Source organism: Otolemur garnettii, unplaced genomic scaffold (assembly GCF_000181295.1).
Source record: "Otolemur garnettii isolate 467f Iridium unplaced genomic scaffold, OtoGar3 scaffold00018, whole genome shotgun sequence".
NCBI classification, from domain to species: domain Eukaryota; kingdom Metazoa; phylum Chordata; class Mammalia; order Primates; family Galagidae; genus Otolemur; species Otolemur garnettii.
In genome coordinates this window covers 15,843,453-15,870,084 of record NW_003852413.1, presented here as the reverse complement: position 1 = coordinate 15,870,084, position 26,632 = coordinate 15,843,453, and the positions used below count along the sequence as shown (strand labels likewise).

Genomic DNA, 26,632 nt, shown 5'->3' with positions numbered 1-26,632 from the left:
GGGCCCGGGCTGAGGATTCGAACCTGCCACCTTAGGTGTATGTGGCTGGTGCCTTAGCCGCTTGAGCCACAGGCGCCGAGCCGGGAAATTTTCTTGAGATGGTAAAGCCTTGGAAATCAATGACAGGCCCAGAGCAAGGGGTAGTTGGACCCTGGGAAAGACGCAGCTCTAAGCTGTGATAGTCAGCCCAGCCAGTATCAATCGCTGGCAGGCTCTTTGGGTGCCAAGTCATAGGCCTTTGTAGCTGGAAGAAACTTAACAGCTTGTTCAAGCCACTTCTGCATTTTATAAATGAGAAGGGAAGGACTTGGAAAATGATGTGACTTTCTTCTCCTTATTAAAATAATTCATACTCACGAAAGACCAGTTGGAAAATATGTGGTACAGAAAAGCATAGAGGTTAAAAAAAAAAAGCAATTCCACCTGTAATAGACAACCGCCACCAGGTGGCGCCAAGCTTAGCTGGCCTGAGCCGGCTGGGAGCCCCAGCTGTGCAGGCTCCTGGCTTTGCATCTCAACACGGTTGTATTCCAGGATCCCACTCATCGGTTCTGAAGAGCCTTTTACCATTTATTGGATCAGTCTTGCTTTCCATATTTTAAATTCTGGGGGGTCTATCCAATCTATAGTGTCTGAGAAAGATGGTTAAAATATTCATTGTTGACAATTTTCCCTTTTGTTTAGTTTTGGCTTTATGTATATTTTGAAGCAGTGTGGTTAGGTGTGTAAAGGTTCATGCCTGATAATGTTCCGGTCAGTGTTCTTTTGACCAAAACGAAATCTCTCTCTGTCCCATAAATCCTTTTTGCTTTGAATTCTATAGAATCTGATTGGTATTGCTATACCAACATTTTTTTTTTTTTTTAATTTTAGAGACAGGGTTGTGCCTGTTGCCCAGGCTAGAGTGCAGTCAGCTAATTATAGCTCACTGCAACCTTAAACACCTGGGCTCAGGTGCACCTCCTTACCTCACCCTCCTGAGTAGCTGGTACCACAGGTATGCACCACCATATTATCTCTTTATATATGTATTTTGTAGAGACAATGTCTATGTTGCCAGCCTGGTCTCAAACTTGGAGCCAAGAGCAATCCTCCTGCCTGGGATTACAAACATGAGCCCCATAATCCCGCCTTACTTTTTAGAAAGGCATATTGCTAAAGGGGGAAAAAATGAAATTTAGAATAGTATGCATGGTATGTGCATAAAAAAGTGGGCAAAGACGATACAGTCTGTTTGCTTAAAAAGATTCCATAAGGCTACCCAAGAATCTGCAGGAGACAATCCAGTGTGGATGGAGTAGGGAGAGGAGAGCAAGATGTTTCTTTCACCCTTTTAAGTTTTGGACTTTTGAATCATAGACATGTACTAGTCATTCAAAAAGATTTTTAGGTGGGTGCAGTGGCTCACCCTGTAATCCTAGCACACCTTCTGGAAGGGCAGGAAGGGTGGATTGATTGAGCTCAGGAGTTGGAGACTAACCTGAGCAAGAGCAAGACCGGGTCTCTAAAATAGCTGGGCATTGTAGCAGGTACCTGTAGTCCGAGCTACTCGGGAGGCTGAGGGAGGATTGCTTGAACCCAGGAGTTTGAGGTTGCTGTGAGCTATGATGCTACAGCACTATACCAAGAGTAATAGAGACTCTGTATCCAAAAAAAAAAATTTTTTTTTAAGTTTAAATCAAAAAAGAGCTCAGCCTGAGAATTGCTACACTTTAATAAGTGAGCTCATGCCATGAGCTCATGCTTCTGTTATTTGATTTCCTGTGTTCTAATTCTGTGCTTTTATCAGGTTTTTTCTTTTTCACATAGTGGTGGGGCTGAATCTTGTTGCTCCTTTCCCCACCTGTTCCCAGTGGTCACCCCCTAGTTTACCCATTTTAAGCTTGTTTTTTCCACCTTGTCTAGAGTTAACCATCTAGACTCTTCCACCAAGCCAGTTGAAAACCTGTCTGTGCATTTTCCTCCACTCTTTTCCCCAGCACCCCTCTCTCTGTATATTTGGAATTTAGGCTCTCATATGGGAAGGGGGAAGGTTGTAAAGATATATATATATTTTTTGAGACATAGTCTCACTTTGTCACCCTTGGTAGAGTGCTGTGGTATCATAACTCATAGCAACTTCAGACTCTTGGGGTAAACTGAGTCTCTTGCCTCAGTTTTTCTTTTCTTTTTTTAGTAGATTTTTTTTTTTTTCAGTCTTGCTCAGGCGGGTCTCAAATTCCTGAGCTCAAGCAATCTACCTGCCTTGGCATCCCAGAGTGCTAGGATTACAGATGTGAGCCATATTGTACCTGGCTGTTTTAAAGATAAATTAACTCATATACTTAATTTTAAGTAATTCCTATCCTTCCTATAGTGGGTTTTAGCACTACTCTCTCCTGCAAACCTTTCTTTGCTACTATCTATTCACCAGTAATTCCTTTGTTGTGTGTCTGTGGGTGGTCATCTTTTTGAGTTCTTTCACACTATTTGAAAATGTCTTTATTTCGCCCCCAATGACAGTGAAGCTAGACTTAGAATTGAAACTCGAAATTCTTTCCCCAGCTGTTAGCAGCTTCTGTTGTACCATCTTCTTGCTGACACAGAGTCTGATGTCAGGTATTTTTTCTCTCTTTGGTAGAAGATCTGCTTCCCATCCCTGCCAGAAGTTGGTTTGAGGATTGTCCCTTCATCCTGGGTGTAACAATGTTTCATCATTTTGGGATTAAACGTTAATCTTTATTTGAAATGCCATCCCTTTCAACCTGAGGAATGTTACTTTTCAGTTCTGAGAAATTGTATTTTTCTTTAACTACGGCCTTGCTCCCCTATTTCCTTTGGGAACTCCAATTCAGATGGGTTCTGGAATTTCTACACTCTGTGTTCATTTCCTATGGTTACGGCAACAAAGTACCGTGACTTTAGTGGCTTAAGACAACATAAGTGTGGAGGTCTGGAGTCCTGATTTAAGGTGGTGGTAGGGCTATATTCCTTCTGGATGATGTGGAAAACAACCCATTTCCTTGCCTTTTCTGGCTTCAAGTCCTCTTCCTCCATCTTTAACACACATCACCCCAACCTCTAGCCCCTGGACCCTGCCATGGACACTAGGACCCCTGTCCTCCCTCAAGCAGAGCCAGCTGCTCAGGCCTCACCATCCAGGGAGAAGCCAGATGACCCCTCACTCGGAGCTGTGTTCAAGTCTTTAAGAAGAGGAAACTGACTTACAAATCTGAAACTACCTTTATTGGGGTCGGCTCAACATCAGACGCCATCAATCAGCAGAATTACAAAACTGTACAGGAGGTACAAAAATAGGCAGTTTGACTTAGATAATGACCCTCACATCATCAGGCTTTAAAAATACACATAAAAGTTGTACAATCTGGCAATTTATAAAATATAAAGCTAAAAAGAGGATTTGGGGTTCCACAAAGAGGACTGTATCATACACTTAACACATACCAATTAGACAGTCAACCATCCACAGAGAAGACACAATGGCACAGAATATATATATTTTTAAAAATCACCTAAAAATTAACATTTTACCCCAACCAAATTATTCACCCTTTAAAGACAAGACTACTGTAAAGCGTCCATCCCATGGAAGGATACAGTATAACTTTTCCTTTTCCAGTTTTAAAATGGTCAGGGGTCTTATCCAAAACGGATGTGATGTGCTTTAAGCAAGTGCAATTGTAATGGGATACACTTCGGAGTAAAAATTAAATAAATATAAATAGGTTAAATAAATAGGTCATTGCAAAAAGAACTCTACACAAAGTCTATATCGGAGAATGCCATGTGGTTGGCAGGTAATGCTTTCTAGGTAAGGGGGACGCCCCCATCACAGCTTTAGGGATCCTGAAAAGGAATACTGTATCCAGCGTCACAGAGCATAGCAGGGGCGGGCGGGCAGGGGCTTTGGCTGAAAGGGTCGGTTAAGGTTGCGCTGGGGGAAGGCTCACTGCAGAGGCTTCTTTGCGGCTTTCTAATAAATACAGGAAGGATTTAGGAGCCAATTAAGAAATCAGAACCGGAGTTAATCTTGGGAAATCACTGTTTCATAAAGAAAAAGTAGAGGAAGAAAGTAAATACTTTGGTGTAAGATAATGGTCCAACCCAGGAAGGCCGAATTTTTGCCCATCCAGATAGGACACCTGAGGACTCCCTTCCAGAGCCAATGCCAGGTCATAGTCAACGGAAATGAGCACTCCAGGACGGTGAAGGGATAGGTGAGAAAAAGAAACTGGAGAGACGAAGAAAAGCAACTTCAGAAACTAAGGCACAGAGAGAGCTCAAAGGAGAACGGAGAGGCTCTTCCTGGGTGTCCAGTTTTCTCCCCCAGCACAGAGGCTACAAAACCAGCACTGGCCGCGTGCCAAGGCTCAGGGTCCACAGAATGCAGCAGTGAGGACCCAGTGATCAGATGGGTATTGCAATGGTCTTGGAGAACCAAACCTGGCCAAGTTCCCACTTTCAAAAATAAAAGTGCCAAGAGGAGAAAGTCATACAACCCAAAGGCCCCGCATCTGTAGAGAGGTTAGATCAGTAGCCAGAGACTCTTCTACAGCAGCAAGGAATCACCAAAGATAACCGAATCACACACACACAACCTCACCAAAGGACTAGGGTCGGCTCTGAGAAGGATTTTTCTCCTAGAATTGGTGGGAAGAAAATATTTTGCAGGATCCACTTACCTGCAGATCTTCCAAAACAACACCCATTTGTAACTGATCAGTTAGTCTTACTGGGAAGAGCCTCTGGCAACTATTGTACTGACAGCAAGCAGGGAAGGAGGGGACACGTTTGTACCCCGGATTTTATATTTCAGCCACTAGATGCCTAAGTGACTTACCAAGTAACACCAATGCTCCCCAAAGTGCAAACGCTTTGGTGCCTAATAACACATGGAGCTCTTCAAAAACTACAATAAAAAAGACTCAAGAAGCAGTAAGAGAAATTCCGGCATATGTGTTAAAGCGGTTCAATGCCAGGTTTAAGACACAATTTAAAAAACTTAGAGCGTCCTTTGGATTCCTAACAGATACAACCACATCCCACTTAAAGATGAAGACAGCGGACAGTGCTTCTACAAAGCTGAACAGCCTTCCAGGAATCACAGAATCAAACCCATCAGCTGTCCCAGCCTGAAGGCTGAGCACCAGGGGAAACCAGAACTCCAGAGCTAGGAGTGGACACACCAGAGGGTGCCCGAGGTGCCCCCACGAGACCTCTTCAAACCAACCACCTGGAGGACTGACCAGTAACTGGGTTCCTAAAGGTGGTGGGGAGCACACAGACCAAAAGGACCTGCCAGATCCCATGATTCTAAGATGGGGCAGTTTTAAGACCAGTCCCCAATGCGTGAATGCTTGGGTTTTCTTTGTAGCAATGATTTTGCTAGAAGCTTCACAAATGCAGCGCTTTCCCCTGTCCACTTCATCTCTGTATCCTCGGCACCCCTTACCCTCTCCTAGCTCCATATGGTAAGTGCTCAAATAAGAGGCAGCTGAAAAAGTTATCTCAAGGCAAGTTGGGCTCAAACAGGGATGACACAAAATCGGGCCACTAGAAATCACGTGGGTACCCCCCAAAGAGAAAACTCCGTGTTCGGCACATGGAGAAGGGCCAGTCCCCGTGGTGGTCCCATTAAACCAATCATGGCACTCTCTCCACCTTTGGATCCTCTCTCGGGCTACTGATACTCAGCCCCTGGGCAAAGCTCCCTGCAGCTGGGCCAGAGGGCAGAGCTGTCTCGGCAGCTCTGCATGGAACAGGAGAAAACACCCGAAAGACGGCCTGCTAGAAGACGCCAAGGATGCCAGCCAAGGGCGCAGAGTTCCCAAGGCTACATGAGGTAATCAATGAGGTTTAAGGATATAGGGTCACGTTAATATTAAGGGGGGAAAATCAGCTTAGTCATTATGAAAGGAAGAACTGAATTTTGCAAAGGCAAAAACAGAGCGTTTGCCAAGTGGCTCTGATACAAATGATCCAGAAAACAGTTTATAAGAAGAAGCAGTGATTTCTCTGTTGGCGAATAAAATCTGCAATTCCATTCTTAATACTGAATGGGGTCTCTGAGTTTGAGGCAGGACTGAACCACAGTAATCCTTCCATCCGGCTGGAGAAATAACGCACAGAACATTTCCTAGCATGGTACCCTGACTGCATTTTAACCTCTACGGCTCTTGGGAGCAAAAAGACAGAGGCATTTCTGACTCAAACTAAAGTGAAAAGTTATACAAATTTTAGGAAAAAAACATGGTACTGACATAATTTAGAGATCATTACTATGGCATTGTTTCATACATTTACACAGCGTTGCTATAATGTTTTACCCTCTTCAGCATTAGAGAATGTTCTAAACACGAATACTTTCTCAAGGGGATGGTTAATTTTGCTACCACACAAGATAGAAGATGTGCTGTAGCTTGCATTCCTTCTTCATGAGTAAGCTTCAAGTCTAGCTTACTTATGCTCATGTAGCATTCTACAGTATGATCAAAATAGAGTTATTAAAATCTGCCAAGAAAAACAAGAAGCTGGCCCATGAAGCACAAGTGACGTTGGCCCTGGCTTCCCACCCCCTGGCCTGAGGGATAGAGGAACCTTATCACCTCCACACTGGCTCAGGGCTTTCTCCCGGCAGCTGTGAGGGTCGCGTTCAGCTGCTCCCCCTCTGGCTCTCAGGACTAGCCCTGTCCTGCTTGATGGCCAGGAAATTCATTGCCTCTCGCCCAAATGTTCCTGAGTACTCCTAACTGGTCCAGGACAATCCAAAGGCCACTGTTCAGGCCACCAGCATGCTGGGCCACCACTGCCTCCAGAACAGAGCATCTTCTCTGCTCCCCAAAGCCTCGCAGACATGACCTCGCCCGCCGCATGGACCACTGACTAGTCCCTAATGTCACGTCCCAAGCTCGGGGCTCTCGCTGCCTTTGTGGAAACATTGGTTACCCAACCTGGGCTCCCTGGGGTGCAGTGACCAGTGAAGCGCCTCCTACGGTGACACCCTGGGAACTCCTTTCTCCTCCTTGCACTGTAACCCTCTGGGTCCTGCTTCTAGCAAAGACTGCGCTCAGCACATCTCCGCCTGGCTGTTCCTAGCATGCAGGCAAAACTTCTCTCCCTTCCTGAAAGGCCCATAACCGATGTCAAGTAGAAATTTTAAAAGGAAACCTAAGCCCGAAGCGAATTTGCCCAGAGAAGGTCGGCGGGGGCTCCTTCACTGTCTCTGGGGCCTTCCTTTGCTGGCCCATCTTCCCAGATTCCTGTAGGGCACCAGGGGCTGCCTTTCCCTCCTCCAGGATCAGCTGCAGAGCGGGCAGCTCAAGGCACTTGGTTAGGGAAGCCTGGTCTCCCTGTGAGTCCGGGAGGTGCCAAGCTCTGAATGGTGCCAACCAGGCCCCCAGTCAACAGCTGGGGCCGTCCAGGCTCAGTGGGTGTCTGGAGTCACGGGGGGCTGGGGCTCTGGGGGCTCGTGGGAGTAGTAGGGCTGGAGGAGCCTCTCGTGGCCGCACAGCTCCATGGCCCGGTAGGTGTGCAAGAGCAGGTGGGGGAAGCGTGACGTGAAGTAGCGCACGAAGTCGTCCGGGAGGGAGCCCAGCGTCTCCTGTACCTCCGTGGGAAGCTCCCGGTAGTGGTGCTTCTGTGAGTAGAGGTGTAGGGGTTAGAGAGCTGGGAGCACTGGCAAACCACCCTTGCATCATTCAGGGAGCAGAATGTCAGTGTCAGGTGGTTTTCAGTAAAGAAAAGGGGGGAAAGTCTCCTTCAACAATCCATCCCGTCTCTGGCCTGCTTCCTCTCATCCAGGAGGACGCTTCACTCCTGGAGTGGCCAGTCCAGCAGGGGACAGTCAGGAACTGGGAAATTCCCAGCAGCCTTAAGTGGAATAAAGTCATTTGGAATTAAAGTGTCTGTCCCAATGGGCCTGCGGGCCTCCTCTGCATCCAGGACAGACCCTGTGTGAAGGCTGCTTGGGGACAGCACAGGTAGCAGTCCAAGGCCCCACAGTGCCCCTCTGCCCTGAGCCCCTGGGACCAGGCCCTGTGTGGAAAGGTTCCTGAGGGCCCCCGTGAGGGGTGTGTTTACACAGTGCCTGTACAGGCAGGGAGAGGACACCCCAAGTCAGCAGAGAGGCTGCCTCAGAGCTCACTCTGTACCTCAGTGTCCACATCAGGGAATAAACAGCCTTTAATCTGTCAAGTCCAGCTTGGGCCACCAGGCCTCTGAGAGGTCAGAACTCCAGTGTGGACAAAAGGATCATAAAACACGTGTGAAAGGAGGCACGTGTCAGAAACCCCTTACCTTATTTCTCATGGCACGGAGGAGGTCCCTTACGGAGCCACCCTTATAGGTTCTGAATTTACGCAGATCTAGAAAAACAGTAAGGGGTGCGATGGTTAAGCAAGTAAGAGATGGGGTTCTGGCTATGCTGCCCAGGCTGGGGTACGGTGGCTCCTCCCAGGCATGATCATAGATCACTGAGGCCTTGAGCTCCTGGGCTCAGTGATCCTCCCGCCTGGGTCTGCTAAGTAGCTGGACCTACAAGTGCATGCCATTGTGCTCAGCTCAAATAAACAAATTTTAAAAGAAAATGATTCCTGTGGTCCCAGGGATTAAACGAGTGGATTAAAAGGGGACCTGACTCTGCTCAGGGTCACAGGGCAGCTCCCCCTGCCCAACCCCCAACCATGGAACCCGACGGTGTATCACTCTGAACTCTGTGATCACAGCAAGATCAGAAGGGGCCACCTGGACCATGATGCCACCACTAACCCGTCACTCTGAGAAACAAAAATGAAACACATCACTGTAACCAAACCAAAGGACACACCCAAGAAAGCCCCCAACGCAGTCAAGTGGTATTTGGAGCCCCTGGAGCCTGGAGCTGCCATTTCTGTCTTTGCTTCTCAGAGGGGCCAATGTGTTTGGGTTCCAGTGTGGTCACCTGTCTGGAGGGGGACGGTGATGTTCTCCCGCCAGTCCATCTTCACCACGGCTCTCCCGCCTCGCTCCAGCTGCTTCACCACCGGGCCGTCCAGGGGTTCCTTTTCTATCCGGTCACTAACGTCCTGTGAGGGAAACAAGGGTGATGGGAGATGGCCGGTGTCGGGAGGTGCTGTGAACAGTCACCCGAATGTGAGTCAGGCTGGTGACTCTGCCTGAGCAGAGTCGGGCGGCAGGCTCTCTGCTCCCTGCACCATGAACTTTCTCCAGGGAGCAGCAGACATTTCTCTAAGGCAGGGAGAGAAGTCACACGTGCACACCTGTGCCTGGACCACAAACACGTCCCCTGACTTTCTCACACACACACACACCTCCACAGCCGTGCGTGCGATGGGTATTCGCCAGTGAGCCCCAAACCCAAACGAAAAGCGAAGCTCAGTCTTGCTCTGCATCCCGAGCTCTGTCTACCCAGTAAAGCAGGACACGTTCAAATCCACGAGGCAGAGGTCGTCACTCCTCACTCGAACACTAGGAAAGGCAGGCGGCCACAGCCTTTTTGAAGAGGAAACTTGGTGGCAAAAGCATGGGCTCTGGAGGCCCCTCTGCATTCCAGCCCTGCTCTGCTCGGATGCTGTAATAAGGACACAGCCAGGAAGCACTAAGGACGAGGAAGTAGTAAGTCCCACAGACACTGATGTTAAGTAGTCTTGGGGACCCACAGGCTTCTCTCTTTGATAAAGATGAAGCCAGACTCGCTGAACTCCTAACTTGAGATTGCTCCTATAAAGCTGGGGAGAGATTAGACTGTCAACTCGAGAATGTTGGGAACCCACGTCTCTGAGTTGCAAAGCCCTGAGAGTGAGCTGACGAAGTGGAAGCCAGGTGTGTCTGCAGGACATACGACTTGGAGATACTGAGCATTTATTTTTATTTGATTTTATTTTTGGGGGACAGAGTCTTACTCTGTTGCCCTTGGTAGAGTGCCATGGAGTCAACAAATCTCAAACTCTTGGGCTCAAGAGATCCTCCTGCCTCAGCCTCCTAAGTAGCTGGGATTCTAGAAACCTGCCATAATGCATAATGCCTTGGCTAGTTTCTCTATTTTTAGTAGAGATGGGGTCTTGAACTCTTGAGACAGGTAATCAACCTGCCTCAGCCTCCCAGAATGCTAGGATTACAGGTGTGAGCCACGGTGCTTGGCCAATACTGAGTGTTTAAATCTCAGCCCAGAATGGGGTAAAGGTCCCTTTGTATGAGTTTTATTCTTTTTCTATATTTTGTCATTGGCAAAGTGACCTGTGCAGTTTTCAGATGTCTCCTGAAGACATCTAGAGTTAAGAATCTTCTTGACACGTCCTGTGGACAGTGATCAATCCTGGTGCTACACACCCAGGGCTGCAGGGAAGATTCAGGTAGCATCGAGCCCTCCCATCCCTGATCTACCCACATGGTCAGGCAGTGTCCTCCCTTAGCAATCGGGGACACAGAAGTGAACGCAGCAGTCAAACGCCCCTGCCCTCACGGAGCTTACATTCTAGGGGCTTCAGTCAGAAGTCCAGGACAGTGTGATGGTCACCTCTGAGTCACAGCTGCTCACGGCGGCCATGTGCCTCATGAGCCTGCTCTTCAGGGCTGTGTGCTGCTCGGGAGGTGTCTGGGGGGTGTTATGCTCAACTCACACTATGGGAGACTTTGCTCTTCAGGGCTGTGTGCTGCTTGGGAGGCGTCTGGGGGGTGTTATGCTCAACTCACACTATGGGAGACTTTGCTCTTCGGGGCTGTGTGCTGCTCGGGAGGCGTCTGGGGGGCGTTATGCTCAACTCACACTATGGGAGACTTTGCCAAAGGCATCGGCTCTTCACCAAACCACTTGGCTATACGACTGTCAAATTGCCATAGGAGTTCATAGCCATTGATCTTATAATTTAACATTATGAAATATCTCAAAATGAGATCTGGGCAAAGGTTCAGTCAAAGATGACAGAAAAAAAAAAACCAATATAAGGAAATGCTTGAATTTACAACACTTGAACGAAATTGTACAGTGGCTGAGATTCACTTCAAAATAATCTGGGTTGGGGAGAGGGTGAGCTAATATTAATACTCGTTGAACCTGGGAGATGGGAAAAGGTGAGTCATTACAGTATTCACTCCACTTCTGTGTTTATTTGGAAATTTCATAACATAAAGTTTAAAAATGATGGCATAGCCATAAGCTAGAATACTACAGTCATTAAAATTTTAGAACTTTAACATCAAAAATACTTGAACTAAAAAAAAAAAAAAACCACTTAAACGATCATGTACAGTAAAAAACAATCCAGGTTATAAAACTGTGTATACAATTTGATCCCAACTCTACTTCAAGATTTATGAGGGAAACGTATTAGAACATCAACCTGGTTATCTCTTAGCTATGGGATTATGAGTCATTTGTTTCACTCTTGGTTCTTTTCTCTATTTTCCAGATCTGGAAAATGTTCAGAGAAGATTTTTAACAAAGGAAGCAGACATCTTTACCTGAAAGAACTGGAGCTGCTTCTCCAGGCTCCAGAAGAACGGGTGTTTGAGCACGTGCTTGGCTGAGGGGCGTTTCTGGGGATCCATCGCAATCATTTTCTCGATTAGTTCATGTGCAATGACGTCTTCTGCAGAGGAGGAAGACAAACCAGCGACTTACCATTGCCAACCCAAAGCCACGATAAAATACCAAAAGCCTTAAAACTCTGCACGCCCTTTGACTCAGGATCCTACTAACAGGATTCTGTTCCAATCAAATGATTACGTGCACACAGAACTTCGGCTAAGAAAGAGAGCCCTCGCTCCACGGTTTGTGAAGAGGAACAACTGGGAATACCCAGCAGAGGCCTGGGGAGATACACTATCGTGCCTCTGTCTGTCGGAGGCAGCCTGTGGCTGAACATAGACTGCCACAGAGAGAGATTCCAGGTGACAATGACAAACAAGCTTCTGCAAAACAGTGTACACAACTTAACCCCGTTTTTGTAAAAGGATGCACATCGTCTAGAAAATGATCGGAAAAACACATATCCCAATGAATTGGCGGCATCGTTCATCCCTGTATAATGGGATTACCAGCCTTCATGCTAATCTGTTTTTCTACAATAAATGAGGAAGTTTGAACATAAGCAGAATGATAATTTAGTTTTAATTCTTTTAAAGGGAGCACTGGGGTGTTATGAGCCAATTATAACCCAGGAAAATGTGAAGTCAGGAAGAAAGACTTGTTTCTGCACCGGGAGTGCGAGGACAAAGACTGTCCCCAGCCCAGCACGGCCTGCACCTGCTGACCTCTGGCCCCACGCGAGAGAGCCCAATTCATGGAGCACAATTTGTCTTCCCAAATGCCAGTGCAGGAAGGGACTTGAGACTATTTAACCTCACAGCACAACTTGGAAATAGGGGCTTCCAAAGGGGGCCTTGGCCATGTTATACAGGTAGTTGGTGACCTGGAGGAACCCTGGAGCTTCTTGGCCTTAGAAGGGGCATCCCAGGATAAGCTTGGCCAGCAACCCAGCAGCTTTGGCTGAGTCAGCAGCTCCTGAGCCCACAGTGAGCAGATGAGGCACTAGGCCCCTAGATAGCAGAGGCGGCACCAGCGCTGTCCTGCAGGGCCATACAGGTGGCCAAGGAGCTGTGGGCGACCCCAGCCTGCTCACCGTGCTTCTCAGGGTGGAAGCAGTCGAGGCTGTAGGCACCCAGGAGGATGTTGGCTTGCCGCTGCAGGGACTTGCCGAAAGGGTGGCTGCCCTCAGAGATCACATAGTAAAAGACGCAGCCTGCAGAGAAGATGTCCACCGTGTAGGTCTGAAAAGAGACACAGGGTGTGAGAGACCTGGGGACGATCACCTGCCACTGGGGGGGGTGGGGGGAATCATTGCTGCTCCTGCCCCCAGAAGGGTACTCGAGAGTCCACAGTGGAGGACGTGGGCTTGGGCGCCACACATCGGGATGCTGGCCGAGCACTAGCCAGCTGGAAGCCCTCGACTTCCTCCCGTATAAGATGAGGACAGTGATAGTCACTTCCTCACAGGCTGTTGTTGTGATTAGACGTATTGACACATGAACGTGTTACTGGAAACAGCCCTTGGCCATGGAAGGCTCTCTCCGAGAGGCCAGATGTCTGTCCCTTCCCCACCCAACACGAAAGTCCTCATAGGCAGGGGTTTCTGCGTGTTGTCTTCTCTGCTGTTACCCCATGGCCCGGAATGGTGCCTGCGCACAGCAGCTATCAAAACTTTGCTAATACGTGAATAAAACAGTTTTTGGTTCAAAAATAGCACAAGAAAGAAACCATGTGACAAGTCTCCAATGAGGTCATTTCTGACGCTACCTGGTAAAGTCACTCAGTCATCCCGTGGAACCATTCAGAGTCTACAGATGAGCTTTCTCCCAGGGAAATGTGCACTTGTGATTCCCAGCTCACACTACCCGGGGTGCAACCTGGGGGCGAGCCTGGGCCCCCACTGTGAGGCTGCACCTCTCACACTCCCGCCAGACAACGTGAGCATCAGGGAGAGCAGGCCAAGGGCCCATTGCTTCCCATGCGGAGGAAGCCCACCCTGAACCACACCACGGGCTCATTCAGCCTCACACAGCCCTGTGGAGCGAGAAGAGCAAATGTACCATCCCCAGACGAGGATATGAACAGAAGTTTCCATGACAACCTCAGAGTCACTGCTGGATACTGACAAACAGGACTAGACTCAGGGCTTCCCATGCCCAAAATGAATCCTCTTTATTCCCTTCACCAGAATCTCCCTTGCATAGGGATGGATTCAGGATGGGAGGAACACGGCCACTACAGCTGGAGCCATCCCCTGATGGCCACTTCTCTTTCCCACAGGACCTCCCTGGCACCCCACACTTTCTGCATCCACTATGCTAAGAGGAGGCACCTTTCTCTCTCCCTGGTCCCACTGATTGTCCTTTCTACACTTATTTTTGTAGTTTAAATATTCCATGAATTGGGAGGTTCTTTTGTTTTTTTTTTTCTGAGACAGGAAAAAAAACTCATTTTGTTGCCCTTAATAGAGTGCTGTGGCATCATAGCTCACAGCAACTTCAAACTCTTGGGCTCGTGATTCTCTTACCTCAGTGTCCCGAGTAGCTGGGACCACAGGTGCCTTCCACAATGCGTGGCTATTTTTAGAGGTGAGGTCTCGCTCTGGCTCAGGCTGGTCTCAAACCCCTGAGCTCAGGCAATCCACCTGCCTCAGTCTCCCAGAGTGCTAGGATTATAGGTGTGAGCCATCATACCTGGCAATATTCCATGAACTGTTAAAAACACAAGTGCCACAAAGTTTAAGGTAGGCTGAATCTTTGGAAAGACTCAGTAAAAGACAGTGGCTATGAGGGTTACTGTGGCATCTGTGTGAGAGATTCGACTGCGATGTAAAGAGTCTCTAGGATTCTGCCCTCAAACCACTTAGAAGTGTCTGAAATGTCCAAGTCTCAACCTAAAAGTCACAGAAGTAGCACACGAGCATGCTTAATGCAAGACAGAAAATGAAATCCAGTAAGTCAAATCCAAAGAAAAGATGACCTATGGCAAGAGATTACTGTGACTTAAAGGACTGCATTATTTGCTTTAAGTTAAAATGAAACGATTAAGGTATGTGTGTATTTTCTTATGGTTCTTCACCATAACTGGCTTTTGTGATTAACTGAGGGGCTGCTGGTCCCCAGTGAGCTGGGTCCCCAGTGAGTTGGGTGAGAGGGCGTCTCCTACACCTGATCTGCCCCGGACGGCATGAGGGAAAGGACGAAAGCCAGGTGCTCAAACATGGGTGGGCTCCTGGCAAATGGAGACAGACGCTAGCTTGAAGGGGCTCCTGATGGCCGAATTTGAAACAATTTGAGTATCAAAAGTAAGGGCAGAAAATACAAAGGAGTGCATTGATTACGGCACTCTTTATAAAATCCTTGAGTCCGTAGTGATTAAAAAAAAAAGAAACAGTACAAAGAGAGCTCTTCTTTACAGAAAAACATCAGCTAAGTGTAGCACTTCCACTAAATTGAGTGCTTCAGACAAGACGGTGGGTAGGTACGAACAACTGCTGTGACAGGGTGTTCACAAGGTGCCAAGTATCACCCTAACCATCACTTACCAACAATAAAGTGGGACACGGACCTTCACGGTGAAGCGGGTGATCCAGGTTAGCACCACTAACAGGGGTACAAAATAACGCTATGACCTGCCGTCACGCGCCTTCTGAGGTGGTGACCTGGGATCTATGCTTGCCAAAACATTGAACTTGAATCTAACCAAGCCGCTAGCTTCTAGTTTCCAGGAAATATAAGGAATAGAGAGGAATGTTAAACAGTGCCATAAACAAGCAACCACACCAGAATGGGGCACTCTGTGGACAGCTGCCTGGCCTCTTCACAAGGTCAGTATCATGGAACAAAATGGGTGGGAATACTGCTGTAAATCCAGAGAGATAATCGAGTGTGAGAGGCGACACCTGTGGGATCCTGGTACACAAAAGCCAGTTCCATAAAAGACATTGGGGGAATAACTAGAGAAACGTGAACGCAGACTGAACGCTACGTGACCGGATGAAAACATTAGCAATTGTGATGAGGTGCGGCCAACGACGTGGTGGTGAGGAAGTGAAACACACTTGTTCTTCAGAGATGCTTGCTCAAGTATTTACGGGGGAAGAGCCAGGATGCCCGCTATTCCATGACAATGGTTCAGTACAGATAAGTGAAGATAACGCAAATGTGCCAAAAGTATTCACAAATGTTGGCTCTGGGTGGAGGCATACAGATGTTCATAATATTCTTTTAATTTTCTGTATGTCTAAAAATTCTCTAGTTAAAAAGCTGGCCAAACAAAACCAAATTTTAAAAATAATAAAAACTGGGGCTCGGCACCTGTAGCTCAGCAGCCAGGGTACCAGGGCACATACACTGGAGTGGGCGGGTTTGAATCCAGCCTGGGCCTGCCAAACAACAATCACAACTACAACCAAAAAAAATAAAAATAGGCATTGTGGTGGGCGCCTGTAGTCCCAGCTACTTGGGAGGCTGAGGCAAGAGAATTGCTTAAGCCCAAGAGTTTGAGGTTGCTGTGAGTGGTGACACCATGGCACTCTACCCAGGGCAACATAGTGAGACTGTCTCAAAAAAGAAAAAAATAATAAATAATAATAATGATAAAAATGTGGGCATTTGTTCACCTGATGCAAGTCCTGATTTTCCGATTTCCCAAAATAAAAAGAGATTGAGGGCCAAGTGCAGTGGCTCACGCCAGTAATCCTAGCACTCTGGAGGCTGAGGCAGGAGGATAGATAGCTTGAGCTCATGGATTCGAGACCAGCCTGAACAAAAATTGAGATCCCATCTCTACTAAAAATAGAAAAACTGACATAAGAGGATCTCTTGAGCCTAAGAGTTGGAGGCTGCTGTGAGCTATGATGCCATGACACTCTACCCAGGGTGACAACTTGAGACTCAAAAACAAAAAAAAAAAAAAAAAAAGAGAGATTGAGACTGAGTGCAGTCTCACTTTGGGAGGCCAAGGCAGGAGGACTGCTTGAGGCTAAAAGAGTTTGAGCCAGCCTGAGCAACATGGCAAGATCCCGTATTTCCAAATTAAAAAATTAGTCAGACATGGGGGCGTGCAGCTATAATCATAGCTACTTGGGAGGTTGAGACAGGAGGACGGCTTGAGCCCAGAAGTTTAAGGCTGCAGTGGGCTATAACCCTGTCTCTGTACTCCAGCATGGATAATAGAGTGAGAACTTGTCTCTAAAAAAAATTAAAAATTAAAAAATAAAGGTGACTGAATTGGTACCAAGTGAATGTTTTACCAAAATAAAAATAATTAGAAGAGAAGGAAAGAACAGATAATCGCCCACATGTGCTCCCTTCATTCATGTGAACATGAGACAAAGTTCACACAGAGGCTCTTGGGTTAAAGGAATGTCATTCTCGGCTACAGGTGTGCCAGCCCCCAGACCCAGAATTCTACTCACAGGGTTCTCCTTGCAGTCCTCACTCAGCATCTCTGGGGCAATCCAGCCCTCTGTGCCAGGCACCCCAGAACGGCGGCTGAAGCTGTGCCTGCCCACTGCTAGCTTCTTACAGAGGCCAAAGTCGGAGATCATGGCCTTGATCCTGCCATGTGCGTTGGGCATGGACAGGAGAATGTTGTGGGGCTTCAGGTCTCTGTGAACTAACAGAGAATTCCAGATTAGTTCAGTGCTTACCCAGAGCAACCCACGCCCGACTCCTGCAACGGGGAGTGTGTCCTCATCACCCCCCCAATATACAGCTGCCATCTCTAAAGGTTCAGGTTTCAACTCTGTGAGATTCCTCCTCAAATTCTCAAGTGACTTGTCACCACACCACCTGACACCCCTCCCCTGCCCCCACATCAATGATGTGGCAAAGAACTGAAACAGAAGTGAGGCCGACCTGAGGCACCATTCACCCCACCCGAGCCCCTGGCAGTACGGCCGCCTCTCACCGATGTTGAGGGAGTGGAGGTGGGCCAGCCCCGAGGTGGTCTGCTGCAGCAGTGTGATGGGCTCCAGGCCGAGGTGGGCAAAGTCCTTCTGCTCCACGTACTGCAAGAGATACACGGCAAGGTCATGGCACACGGCAAGGTCATGGCACACGGCAAGGTCATGGCACACGGCCCTCAGACTTGGCCCCTCAGCTTTTTTTTTTGAGACAGAACCTCAAGCTATCGCTCTGGGTAGTGTCCTGGTGTCACAGCTCACAGCAACCTCCAACTCCTGAGCTTAAGCGATTGTCTTGCCTCAACCTCCTGAGTAGCTGGGACTACAGGTGCCCACCAACACCTGGCTATTTTTAGGTTGTAGTTGTCATTATTTGGCAAGCTGGGCTGGATTTGAACCTGCCAGCTCTGGTATATGCGGCTGGTGCCTTAGCCGCTTGAGCTACAGGCACCAAGCCAGCCCCTCAGCTTTTTGTCTTTGATCCCATTTTAAGGAAGAAATGGGGTGGCACCTGTGGCTCAGTGAGTAGGGTGCCGGCCCCATATACTGAGGGTGGTGGGTTCAAACCCAGCCCCGGCCAAACTGCAACAAAAAATAGCTGGGGGTTATGGTGGGTGCCTGTAGTCCCAGCTACTCAAGAGGCTGAGGCAAGAGAATCACCTAAGCCCAAGAGCTGGAGGTTGCTGTGAGCTCTGATGCCACGCACTCTACTGAAGGTGACAAAGTGAGACTCTGTCTCTACAAAAAAAAAAAAAAAGAAAGAAAGAAAGAAATGGCAAGTATTATCGACAACATTCTCTATCCAAATCTGTATTTTCCAACAGACCTTCCAAAGTGATAGGCTGGCTTGAATAAACAAGCAAAGCTCCAGTTTAGTAATTTACAGTGAGAAAGATGAGCAGGCAAGACACAAGTTTACAGCCTTGAATAGGGAAACCCACAAGGGAGTCCACATGATACTGACTTAGCTTCAGGGGGAGCCTCTAAACTGAGGAAAGGAGTTTGTTAGATGGTCTTATAGCCTGGGACCACCAACCAGCCTCCTAGCCCACACCAGCCATGGCCAGGGATGGGAAGAGCAACCGACCACCTTTCCCAGGGCCGAGAAGGAGAGGCGCACCAACTGCAACTGGAGACTGCCTGGCTCTGCGTTTTGATTGTGGCTAAATGGGTACGGATGCTTGTGCAAGGGCATAAGACTGGACACTGGGAATGAGTACACTTTATCTTGCTGTAGCTTTAGTAAAGTCAATAAAATGGAAGAAGAAGATAAACCCACCTCCTGCAGGGTGGCCGCGCATAGCTCGATGGCAATGTACTGGAACTGCCGGTCCTTCTCTGTGCAGAAGTAGCGGATCACGTTCGGGTGCTCGTCTGATTCCCGTAGCAGCTGGACCTCGCGGTCTGCGAAGCTGAAGCACTCGGGGAGGATCCTCTTCACTGCCACATCTCGGTTGTCAAACATGCCCCTGTGGGATAGGGGGTGGAGCTGTTTGGTGAGAGCAGGGTGGACTGCAGAAACAAGTGAGCCCTGTGGGCCAGCTGGACTCCCTCTCCTGTGCCACCATGGTCACCTCATTTGCCTCCCAGCCCAGAGGCCCCTGACCGACCATCTCAGTGAGTTACCCTCAGAGCAGGACTGGTCTGCCTGTGACTGCTCTGACCCTGCTGTGCCCTGGAGTCTGGCACCCACCCACAACACAACAGGCGCTTAGTCACCAGGTGGTGTTTCTACCACTCACCGGTACACAATTGTGCCCTCAGCTCCGTGGCCCAAGACGTCTTTAGGACAGAATGAAATTTTCCCAACCATCACCATGCTGGTTTCCTCATCTGGGGCAAGACAGGAAAAACAAAAGGTTATTTTAAGCAGACATCGCCTAAAGAACCTTAAGGCTAAAATGGCTTCCTGATCTCAGATTAAGAGATGGGATTTAAGTTTGGCCTGATGGCTCATGATTGTTATCCTAGCACTCTGGGAGGCCAAGGCAGGTGGATTGCTTGAGTTCAAGAGTTAGAGACCAGCCTGGGCCAAGGCAGGTATATTGCTTGAGCTCAAGAGTTGGAGACCAGCCTGAGCAAGAGCAAGACCCTGTCTCTGAAAAATAGCTGGATGCTGCAGTGGGCACCTGCAGTCCTAGATACTCGGGAGGCTGAGGCAAGAGGATTGCTTGAGCCCAAGAATTTGAGATTTCAGTGAGCTATGTTGCCATGGCACTCTACCCAAGGTGACAGAGTAAGACTCTGTTTCAAAAAAAGAAAAGAGAGATGGGATATAAGGGGCTTTACACCCCTAGTAGGCAAGAGCTGGCCATGCCTGCTCCCCAGGGCCACCTCCTCCCCTGCCCCACCCTCTGTATTCTGTTTCTGCCTTTACATTATTGTGAGCACAGTCTTAAAACCTTCCCAAAGAAAGGGATTATCTATAGAGTTTCATATTCATACACATAATGTAGTTATAACTATTTAATGTTAACAAAAATAAAAGAAATCCACCTGCATGATCTGTACCTGAAACGTCCAGGTGGACATGCTGGACATGTTAAGTGAGGAGACCTCGTGGGATACTAACTGCGTTGATCCCCCATGAGTACTGGCCCTGACAACTGACCTAAACCAACAGCCAGGGGGGAAAGCAGATCAACAGGCAGGCACGTTTATACTTGGCCACTGGCTGGCATCGGGAATTTGCTCAAGCCCAATGGGCAGTTCCTCTCTGGTCAGCAGTAATTCCTGGCCTTTAAGGAGAAAGATGGGGGGAGGGCCCAGCGGCCCCAGCAGGCCCCTAGGGGAAAGATGGGGGGAGGGCCCAGAAGGCCCCTAGGGGACATGATGGGACAGAAACCCTGCCCACAGGCCCACAGAGTGGAAGGAAGTCAGGCAGAACGCGGTAAAACCCATGGGAATGGCATTTCGCAATCTCACAGAGACTGTAAGGAAAGACATGGTGCTTTCTTAGGGTGACCAGACATCCCGCTTTTTAACAATTTGTCCCGTGTCCTGTGGCATTTTAAAAAAGTCCCGATTTTTGGAAAGAATGCACAAACGGGTGGGAGAACAGGAAGGGAATATACGGTTTTCGGATGCCATGTGGCTATTTCGCCAGAATATGAGTTTTATATTATTTTTGTTAATTTTATAATGTTAAACTGTAATAATAACAAATAATTGTTGAGAAGTGATTATCGAGAACTGCTTATCAAAGTCTGCATTGTTGTCAGGCCCTGCCCTGACCTGCCCCATCCCCGCCCCACCCCCTACTCCCCCCCCCCATGTTGTCCCGCTTTACAAATGTTAAAATCTGGTCACCCTATGCTTTCTGGTTCTCAGGAAGAGCTCAAATGGAAGACCAAATGGCACCCACAAGGCCAGGGCCTTTACCCTCGTCATCCTGCTCCAGGTAGGGGCTGGTCTTGGAGGCGGAGCTGCCGGAGCAGAGCGAGTGGTTGGAGGCTCTGGGGGATGTGCTGGGGCTGCTGGTGCCCGAGCTCTCCGAGTACGGGCCAGATATGTCCAGGAGCTCACTGTCCTGGGCAGCATCCCCGGAGCCGTGGAAGGGCAGCTGCTGCTGCTGCAGGAGCTGGATCTTTTCCAGCTCCTTCTGGAACTGCTGGTGCTGGAGCTGCTGCTGCTGGTGCATGCTCTGGGGAGAGAGACCACATCCAGACAAGGGTCATTCTCCCTGCAGGGAAACAGCAGCTGGGAAAGAAGCAATCCGTGTAGCCGAGGGAGCAGGTAGACTTCACGTGACCCCACAGGGCACGAGACCACAGAGAAGGCACGTGGAGGCAGAATCCACTTGACAGCTGGAGGTCCTTCCATCATAGTCAGACCACTGCCAGTACTCAGGGGTTCATTGGCCACCAGGGAAGGCCTCTGCCCTAGGTAGAGGGCTGGGTTGAATGGAGGGGGTCCATTCAATTCTAAAATTCTGTGGTTTTTATTAAAGTCTGAGAGTTGTTGCAAAGGTGAAACCTAACAGCAAGAATGGTTATCAGGTGGGAGAGAGCATGACAGGTAGGGGGCAAGGCCCTCTGGCTTGCACCTGACTACACTCTGGCTACACACCTGACAGAAGCTGGCGCAGAGACGGCCAGCAGTCCAGAGGCAGAGGAGGAAGCTGGCGCCCACAGCCTCGCAGGCTCCCACCCAGGCCACACAGCCAGGCGAGTGGCAGAGCAGGCCAAGGTCCTGCTCCCCCATGTCACCAGACTGCCTTGCCCACATCCATGTCTCTTAAATGCTCTGAAGGGTTCATTCCAGCATTATCTGGGAGGCTGACTAAGGGACATGTGTGCAGTCACCAACGCACTGGGCATCTTCTGGCTTTCCCTCTTTCAACCTTGGCGTGAAGTCCTGGAACTGCATCTACTGGCTGAATGCCCTTGGGGAAAGTCGCATGGCTTCTCAGAGCCTATGTTCTCCTTTTGTGGGCAGGGGATCAATAGTAATGACCTCAGGACTGTGTGAGGTACAGAGTTAGACAACAAGGCAAAAACACATGTTGCCAATGCAAAGAGCCATGAAGGGTCTGTCATTCCCAGTCCTATATGGGACATGAGCACCTTGGGCACCTGTGCCCTAACGTGCTAACATTTCAGTGCTTTGAGCAATCTGCCAAAGGACTGTCCCCTAAAATGTTCACTCATAACCTGCTCAACTACATCATCTGTGCTCACTTGTTTGCAACTAGGAGGTCAAAGGAACCTCCATGCTGCTGATCTCACGGGAAGTCTTAAGGGAAGAAAGATAAAAGGAAAATACAGTTAATAATTCAAAATCATCTTCGAGCAAGGTTTATAATCACCTTTTATAGTCTATTACTTGAAAAACAGTAAGATTTAGGTACCCAATTGCCCTTTTCTGAAAACCTGATGCCTTTTAAATTATGTTTTTATAGATAAATATTGGCTTTGAAATGTGACACCAAATAGCAAGAATGGTTATCAGGTGGGAGAGAGCACAAGGGAGAGTTGGCTATTTTTGTCTGGGCCTCACTGACATAAGGAGATAGGCACAGAAGTCCAGAGGCAGGTGGGAGGGCAGAGGGAGGGGTGGGCCGTACCATGGGGTAGGTGATGATGAAGGCCACCCAGCCGATGAGCAGGAAGGTGCTCAGGATGATGGTGGCCATGTCCTTCAGCATGGAGTCCACGGGGGCCTCGGGCTTGGCAGGGGCACGGGCAGACTTCTCCTCCACACCCGAAGACACAGTGGTCGGCGCATTTTCTGTAGTCTGGTCCACCAGGCTGATAACCTTGTGTGAGAGAGAGCTGCTATGTCACTGGGAAACCTCTAGCCAGGGCACGACTGCACTGGAACATGCGTTTTTGTTTTTTTTTCTTAAGCTCACCAAAGGTCACATAGACAGCCATTGCTCTGTGAGGCCAAGCAGTCCTGCAGTGATGCTACCACTATTCAAAAACAGATTTTACAGGGATACTTCTGGAAGTGCCTTCAGACTATATGCTTTTGAAAACCCTTGATGAAGGCTTAGTGCCTGTGGCTCAAGTGGCTAAGGCGCCAGCCACGTACACCCAAGGTAGCGGGTTCGAATCCAGCCCGGGCGCCAAACAACGACGGCTGCAACCAAAAAAAATAGCTGTGTGTTGTGGCGGGCGCCTGTGGTCCCAGCTACTTGGGAGGCGGAGGCAGGAGACTCGCTTGAGCCCAGGAGTTGGAGATTGCTGTGAGCTGTGATGCCATAGCACTCTACCCAGGGGGACAGCTGGAGGCTCCTAACTCAAAAAAAAAAAAAAAGAAAGAAAGAAAAAAAAAGAAAATCCTTGATGAAAGCAAAAACTTCCTCCTTTGATGGGATGTTTGATATTTAGAAAAATTCTGAAGTCATCTGTAATGCATTCTGGTGAAAAGTTGGTGATCAGTTTGTTTCACATTAAAAAGGAAAGCCCCACATATGTGGAGGCTGTGAAGTAATAAAGTTGACTTACGTTGCTGGTAAACTTCCAGGGCAACCTCAAAACTAAAGTCGCTTATTCAATTACTCTATTATTTTCCCAAAGTTTTTAAAAAGTATCATAAGATACTTTCTAAATCAGAATTTTATATCAGAATTTTCTTTCTTAAAGAAAATTTTACTTAGAAGCCTAAAATCAAATCACATAGAAATCTAGGGCTTCATGGAACAGTCTAGAAAAATGCCCTGGTTGGTTCTCAAACGTTTAGTATTCCAGGTGTGCACACAGCCTCCCAGCCATGCATGCTGGATCTCCGCATGCTTTCATTTCGTGGCTGTCTACCACGGCCTGAGGCAGGGCTACAGGAGCTGTTGGGTCCACATGGCTCGCTAAGGCCTTCAGATGGCTCCACCCCCCTCCTCTTTGCTGGCCATGCTGGGTGTCTTCCTACAGAGCCACCCTCTAGCCTCCACTGGCCTTGTGTCCCAGAAGGCTGAAAGTGTGCTCAGAGCAATGGTCTCCTTGACCCTTGACCCTTGGTGAAGCCAAGAGGGGGCACCAGCAGGTGAGATGCAGGAGGAGAATGAGGTTGGGTTCAGGGGGCTCCTGGCCTGGGATCCTTTCTGCCACCTCCGGCTCCAGGCCAAGGTTTGCTACAAGAATCCTTGGACTGTCCACATCTGTGCAAACAGTCCCATGCCACTTTTGATTCAGGTCTGTGCTGTTTTTCAACTATTCTTAACTCCTCCACCAGGCTCGTTCCAGGCCTGGTAACATGGTTCCTTCTTACTCATTTTCCACTGCTCCCTATCCGCTAGCCTCAGATCCAGGCCCATTTCCTTACAGCATTCTTCCCACGCCAGGCCTTCACCCCCTGTTCTCCTCCCTCCAGTACCCCCCACTGTCCCGCTCCCTGACACCAGGCCAAATGCTACCAATCTGTCCAGGTCCAGCTGAGCTCGGTCCTGCTGCCCTCCCTGCCCTTTCTGTCACTAACTGCTGCTTCTCCCCATCAGCACTTAACAGTTTACATCGTCTGCTATGGATCTGGTGCTTTCCTCCTCCTTCCTTGACTAGACCACGAGCTCTAAAGACAAGAACAAAGCCCAGTACCTCATCTCCCCAACACCTGACATGAACAGTCACTTGACTGGTCACATCCCACTCACTTCCTCAAAGCTCTTTTTCTCTGAATCTGCAGGAATCACATTTTCTCGATGCTTGGGCAGATTGTTGGGAAATCTCTCCAGCATCTTGGTAGATGCAGACAGCGGGGTCTCATGGTGTCCTAGGAGAGGAAACAAAACCTTTAATGAGGGCAGTTTCCCAAGCAGTAACACTTAAGACTCAACTCAGGCAAGAGTTGCTACCCCCTGGTCAATGGAAACCCTCAGACGAGACCACAAGTGGGAGAAAACTAGAGGTAGATACCCCTAAAATTTCATCAGAACAGTCACTGGACAATAGAATCCTCTGAGTCTCATAACAAAGAGCAAAGATGTGTCCTTATCATGAAAGGGATTGGGACATCAGGCTGCGCTCAGAAGCAAGACTCCCCAGAGCTGCATGTGTCCCGTCCACAGGCGAGGCACTACGAAGCTTCATCAGAAGTTCAAGGAGCCCTTTCAACACTTTGCCCTGTAACACATTTCTGCCATGGCCACTACGTTCCCATCTCCCAGTGTTTAAATTGCCCAGGTGTTGTTCCATTCCTACTCACATTAAATGCACAAACACTAATGAAAGCTGATGAGTTTAAAAAAAAAAAAAAGGTCCTGGGCGATGCCTGTGGCTCAAAGCAGTAGGGCAATGGCCCCATATGCCGGAGGTGGCAGGTTTAAACCCAGCCCCGGCCAAAAAACTGCAAAAAAAAGTTTATGCACAATTATTGTGATATCTGACACCAGAGATAAGCGACAATGTCCTCACGAAATCCACATGCTTCCTGTAGGCCACAGGCTGGACACCTCTTGTCAGCCAGATGATGGGGAACCACAGCTCTCAGCATTCACTGTTCTCTACACTATTTCATGGCTACTGAGTATTCATTACACATTCACTGAGCACCTACTGTGTGCAAGTTACTGTAAGAGATACAGTTGACTAAAATGAAGAGCTGGGATTTGATGTGGTTTGATAATCCACTCAGCTCTAAAATGAAATGACGCACACACTGCCCCGCAGAGCCAGTCACCTGCTCACGTGAGGCTGTCGGCAGCCTGGCTGCTTTTCCTGTCTGCTCAGAACCCACCCTGACTCAGGTCTCTCTCACCCTACGATCTTCCAGTGTTCCCTCAAATCTACCAAAGATTTCATGACATGTGTGCCAAGGTGACAACAAACAGGAACTAGTCCAAGCTATTCTAGAAAAATCCACTTTAATTCCCCATCTAAAGGTCAGTTCTTTCTCTACAACATAACGCTGCCTACAGGGGAAACCTACTTTCGCTTTGACCCACCACTGGTTTTCTGCCAGGACAGGCTTCGTATGGTTGCAGGGTTTCCCCATGAGTGGTCTGTGCACATCAGACCTAGAATCAGATTTGCTGGGGGGGGGTCCAGGAATCTGAATGTGGGTATCCTTGGTAACTCGTGGCTCACTAATGAGACATACAGTCTAAGAGAAATGAGGTGTCCTTCCTTCCACATGCCACCTGTGCTACAGTCTCCCATCTCCTCCCCCAGCACCTGCTCTTAGTGCTGAGTCCTACCCATCTGGCAGGGCACCTACCCAGAGATGGCTATGGAAGTCACTGGCCTAAATCCCCTCCCCTCCTCGTAGTCTGTGGTCCTTCTTATAAACAGGCTTCTCCCAGAGCTGGGCTGTTACTAACATCACACTGCATGCTCTGAACCAGCAAACTCATCCAGGGGCTCATTAAACACTTCTGTAGGAACAATACCTTCTTCAATACCTTGAAGTTCTTGATTCATTTGTCTGTCATCATCAGTTAGGTCCAGACTCCAGAGCAAATAGCAAGGGGCTAGGCCCTGCCCCGAACCTACTGAACTAGGCCCTCCCGGGGTTATGCTCTGGGGTCCTGCTCTGGGGTAACCCACAGACCACTCCTCTCAATCTAATCAGACTCTTTTATTGTCAAGACTAATGTGAACATGGAGTATCTTTAATGTCTTGCACAAAAACTAAGCAAAGGATATATCTGAACATAAATGGGCGTATCCTTTTACTTGTGGCCTTAATCTATAGAAGATTGTTGTCAAGCAGTCCCATTGTCTTATTTTAAAAATGACTGGCGGCTCGGCGCCTATAGCTCAACCGGC

At 48.6% G+C, this 26,632-nt stretch overlaps 1 protein-coding gene across 3 annotated transcripts in view; it reads right to left on the bottom strand.

The window, feature by feature from the left end:
- Positions 1 to 3,203: 3,203 nt before the first annotated feature.
- ERN1 (endoplasmic reticulum to nucleus signaling 1) overlaps positions 3,204 to 26,632 on the bottom strand; it is a 74,886-nt gene continuing 51,457 nt past the window's right edge. For all 3 annotated transcript variants that reach the window (XM_023511017.1, XM_023511016.1, XM_023511018.1), the window contains 12 exons: positions 24,520 to 24,638; positions 22,498 to 22,689; positions 20,814 to 21,075; positions 19,175 to 19,265; positions 18,712 to 18,901; positions 17,438 to 17,537; positions 16,944 to 17,143; positions 12,618 to 12,765; positions 11,458 to 11,585; positions 8,939 to 9,062; positions 8,296 to 8,363; positions 3,204 to 7,636 (listed from right to left, as the gene is read on the bottom strand). In XM_023511017.1, coding sequence (XP_023366785.1) covers positions 7,424 to 7,636; positions 8,296 to 8,363; positions 8,939 to 9,062; positions 11,458 to 11,585; positions 12,618 to 12,765; positions 16,944 to 17,143; positions 17,438 to 17,537; positions 18,712 to 18,901; positions 19,175 to 19,265; positions 20,814 to 21,075; positions 22,498 to 22,689; positions 24,520 to 24,638 — 1,835 coding nt within the window. In that variant the 3' untranslated portion in view covers positions 3,204 to 7,423. The remainder of the gene's footprint in view (positions 7,637 to 8,295; positions 8,364 to 8,938; positions 9,063 to 11,457; positions 11,586 to 12,617; positions 12,766 to 16,943; positions 17,144 to 17,437; positions 17,538 to 18,711; positions 18,902 to 19,174; positions 19,266 to 20,813; positions 21,076 to 22,497; positions 22,690 to 24,519; positions 24,639 to 26,632) is intronic.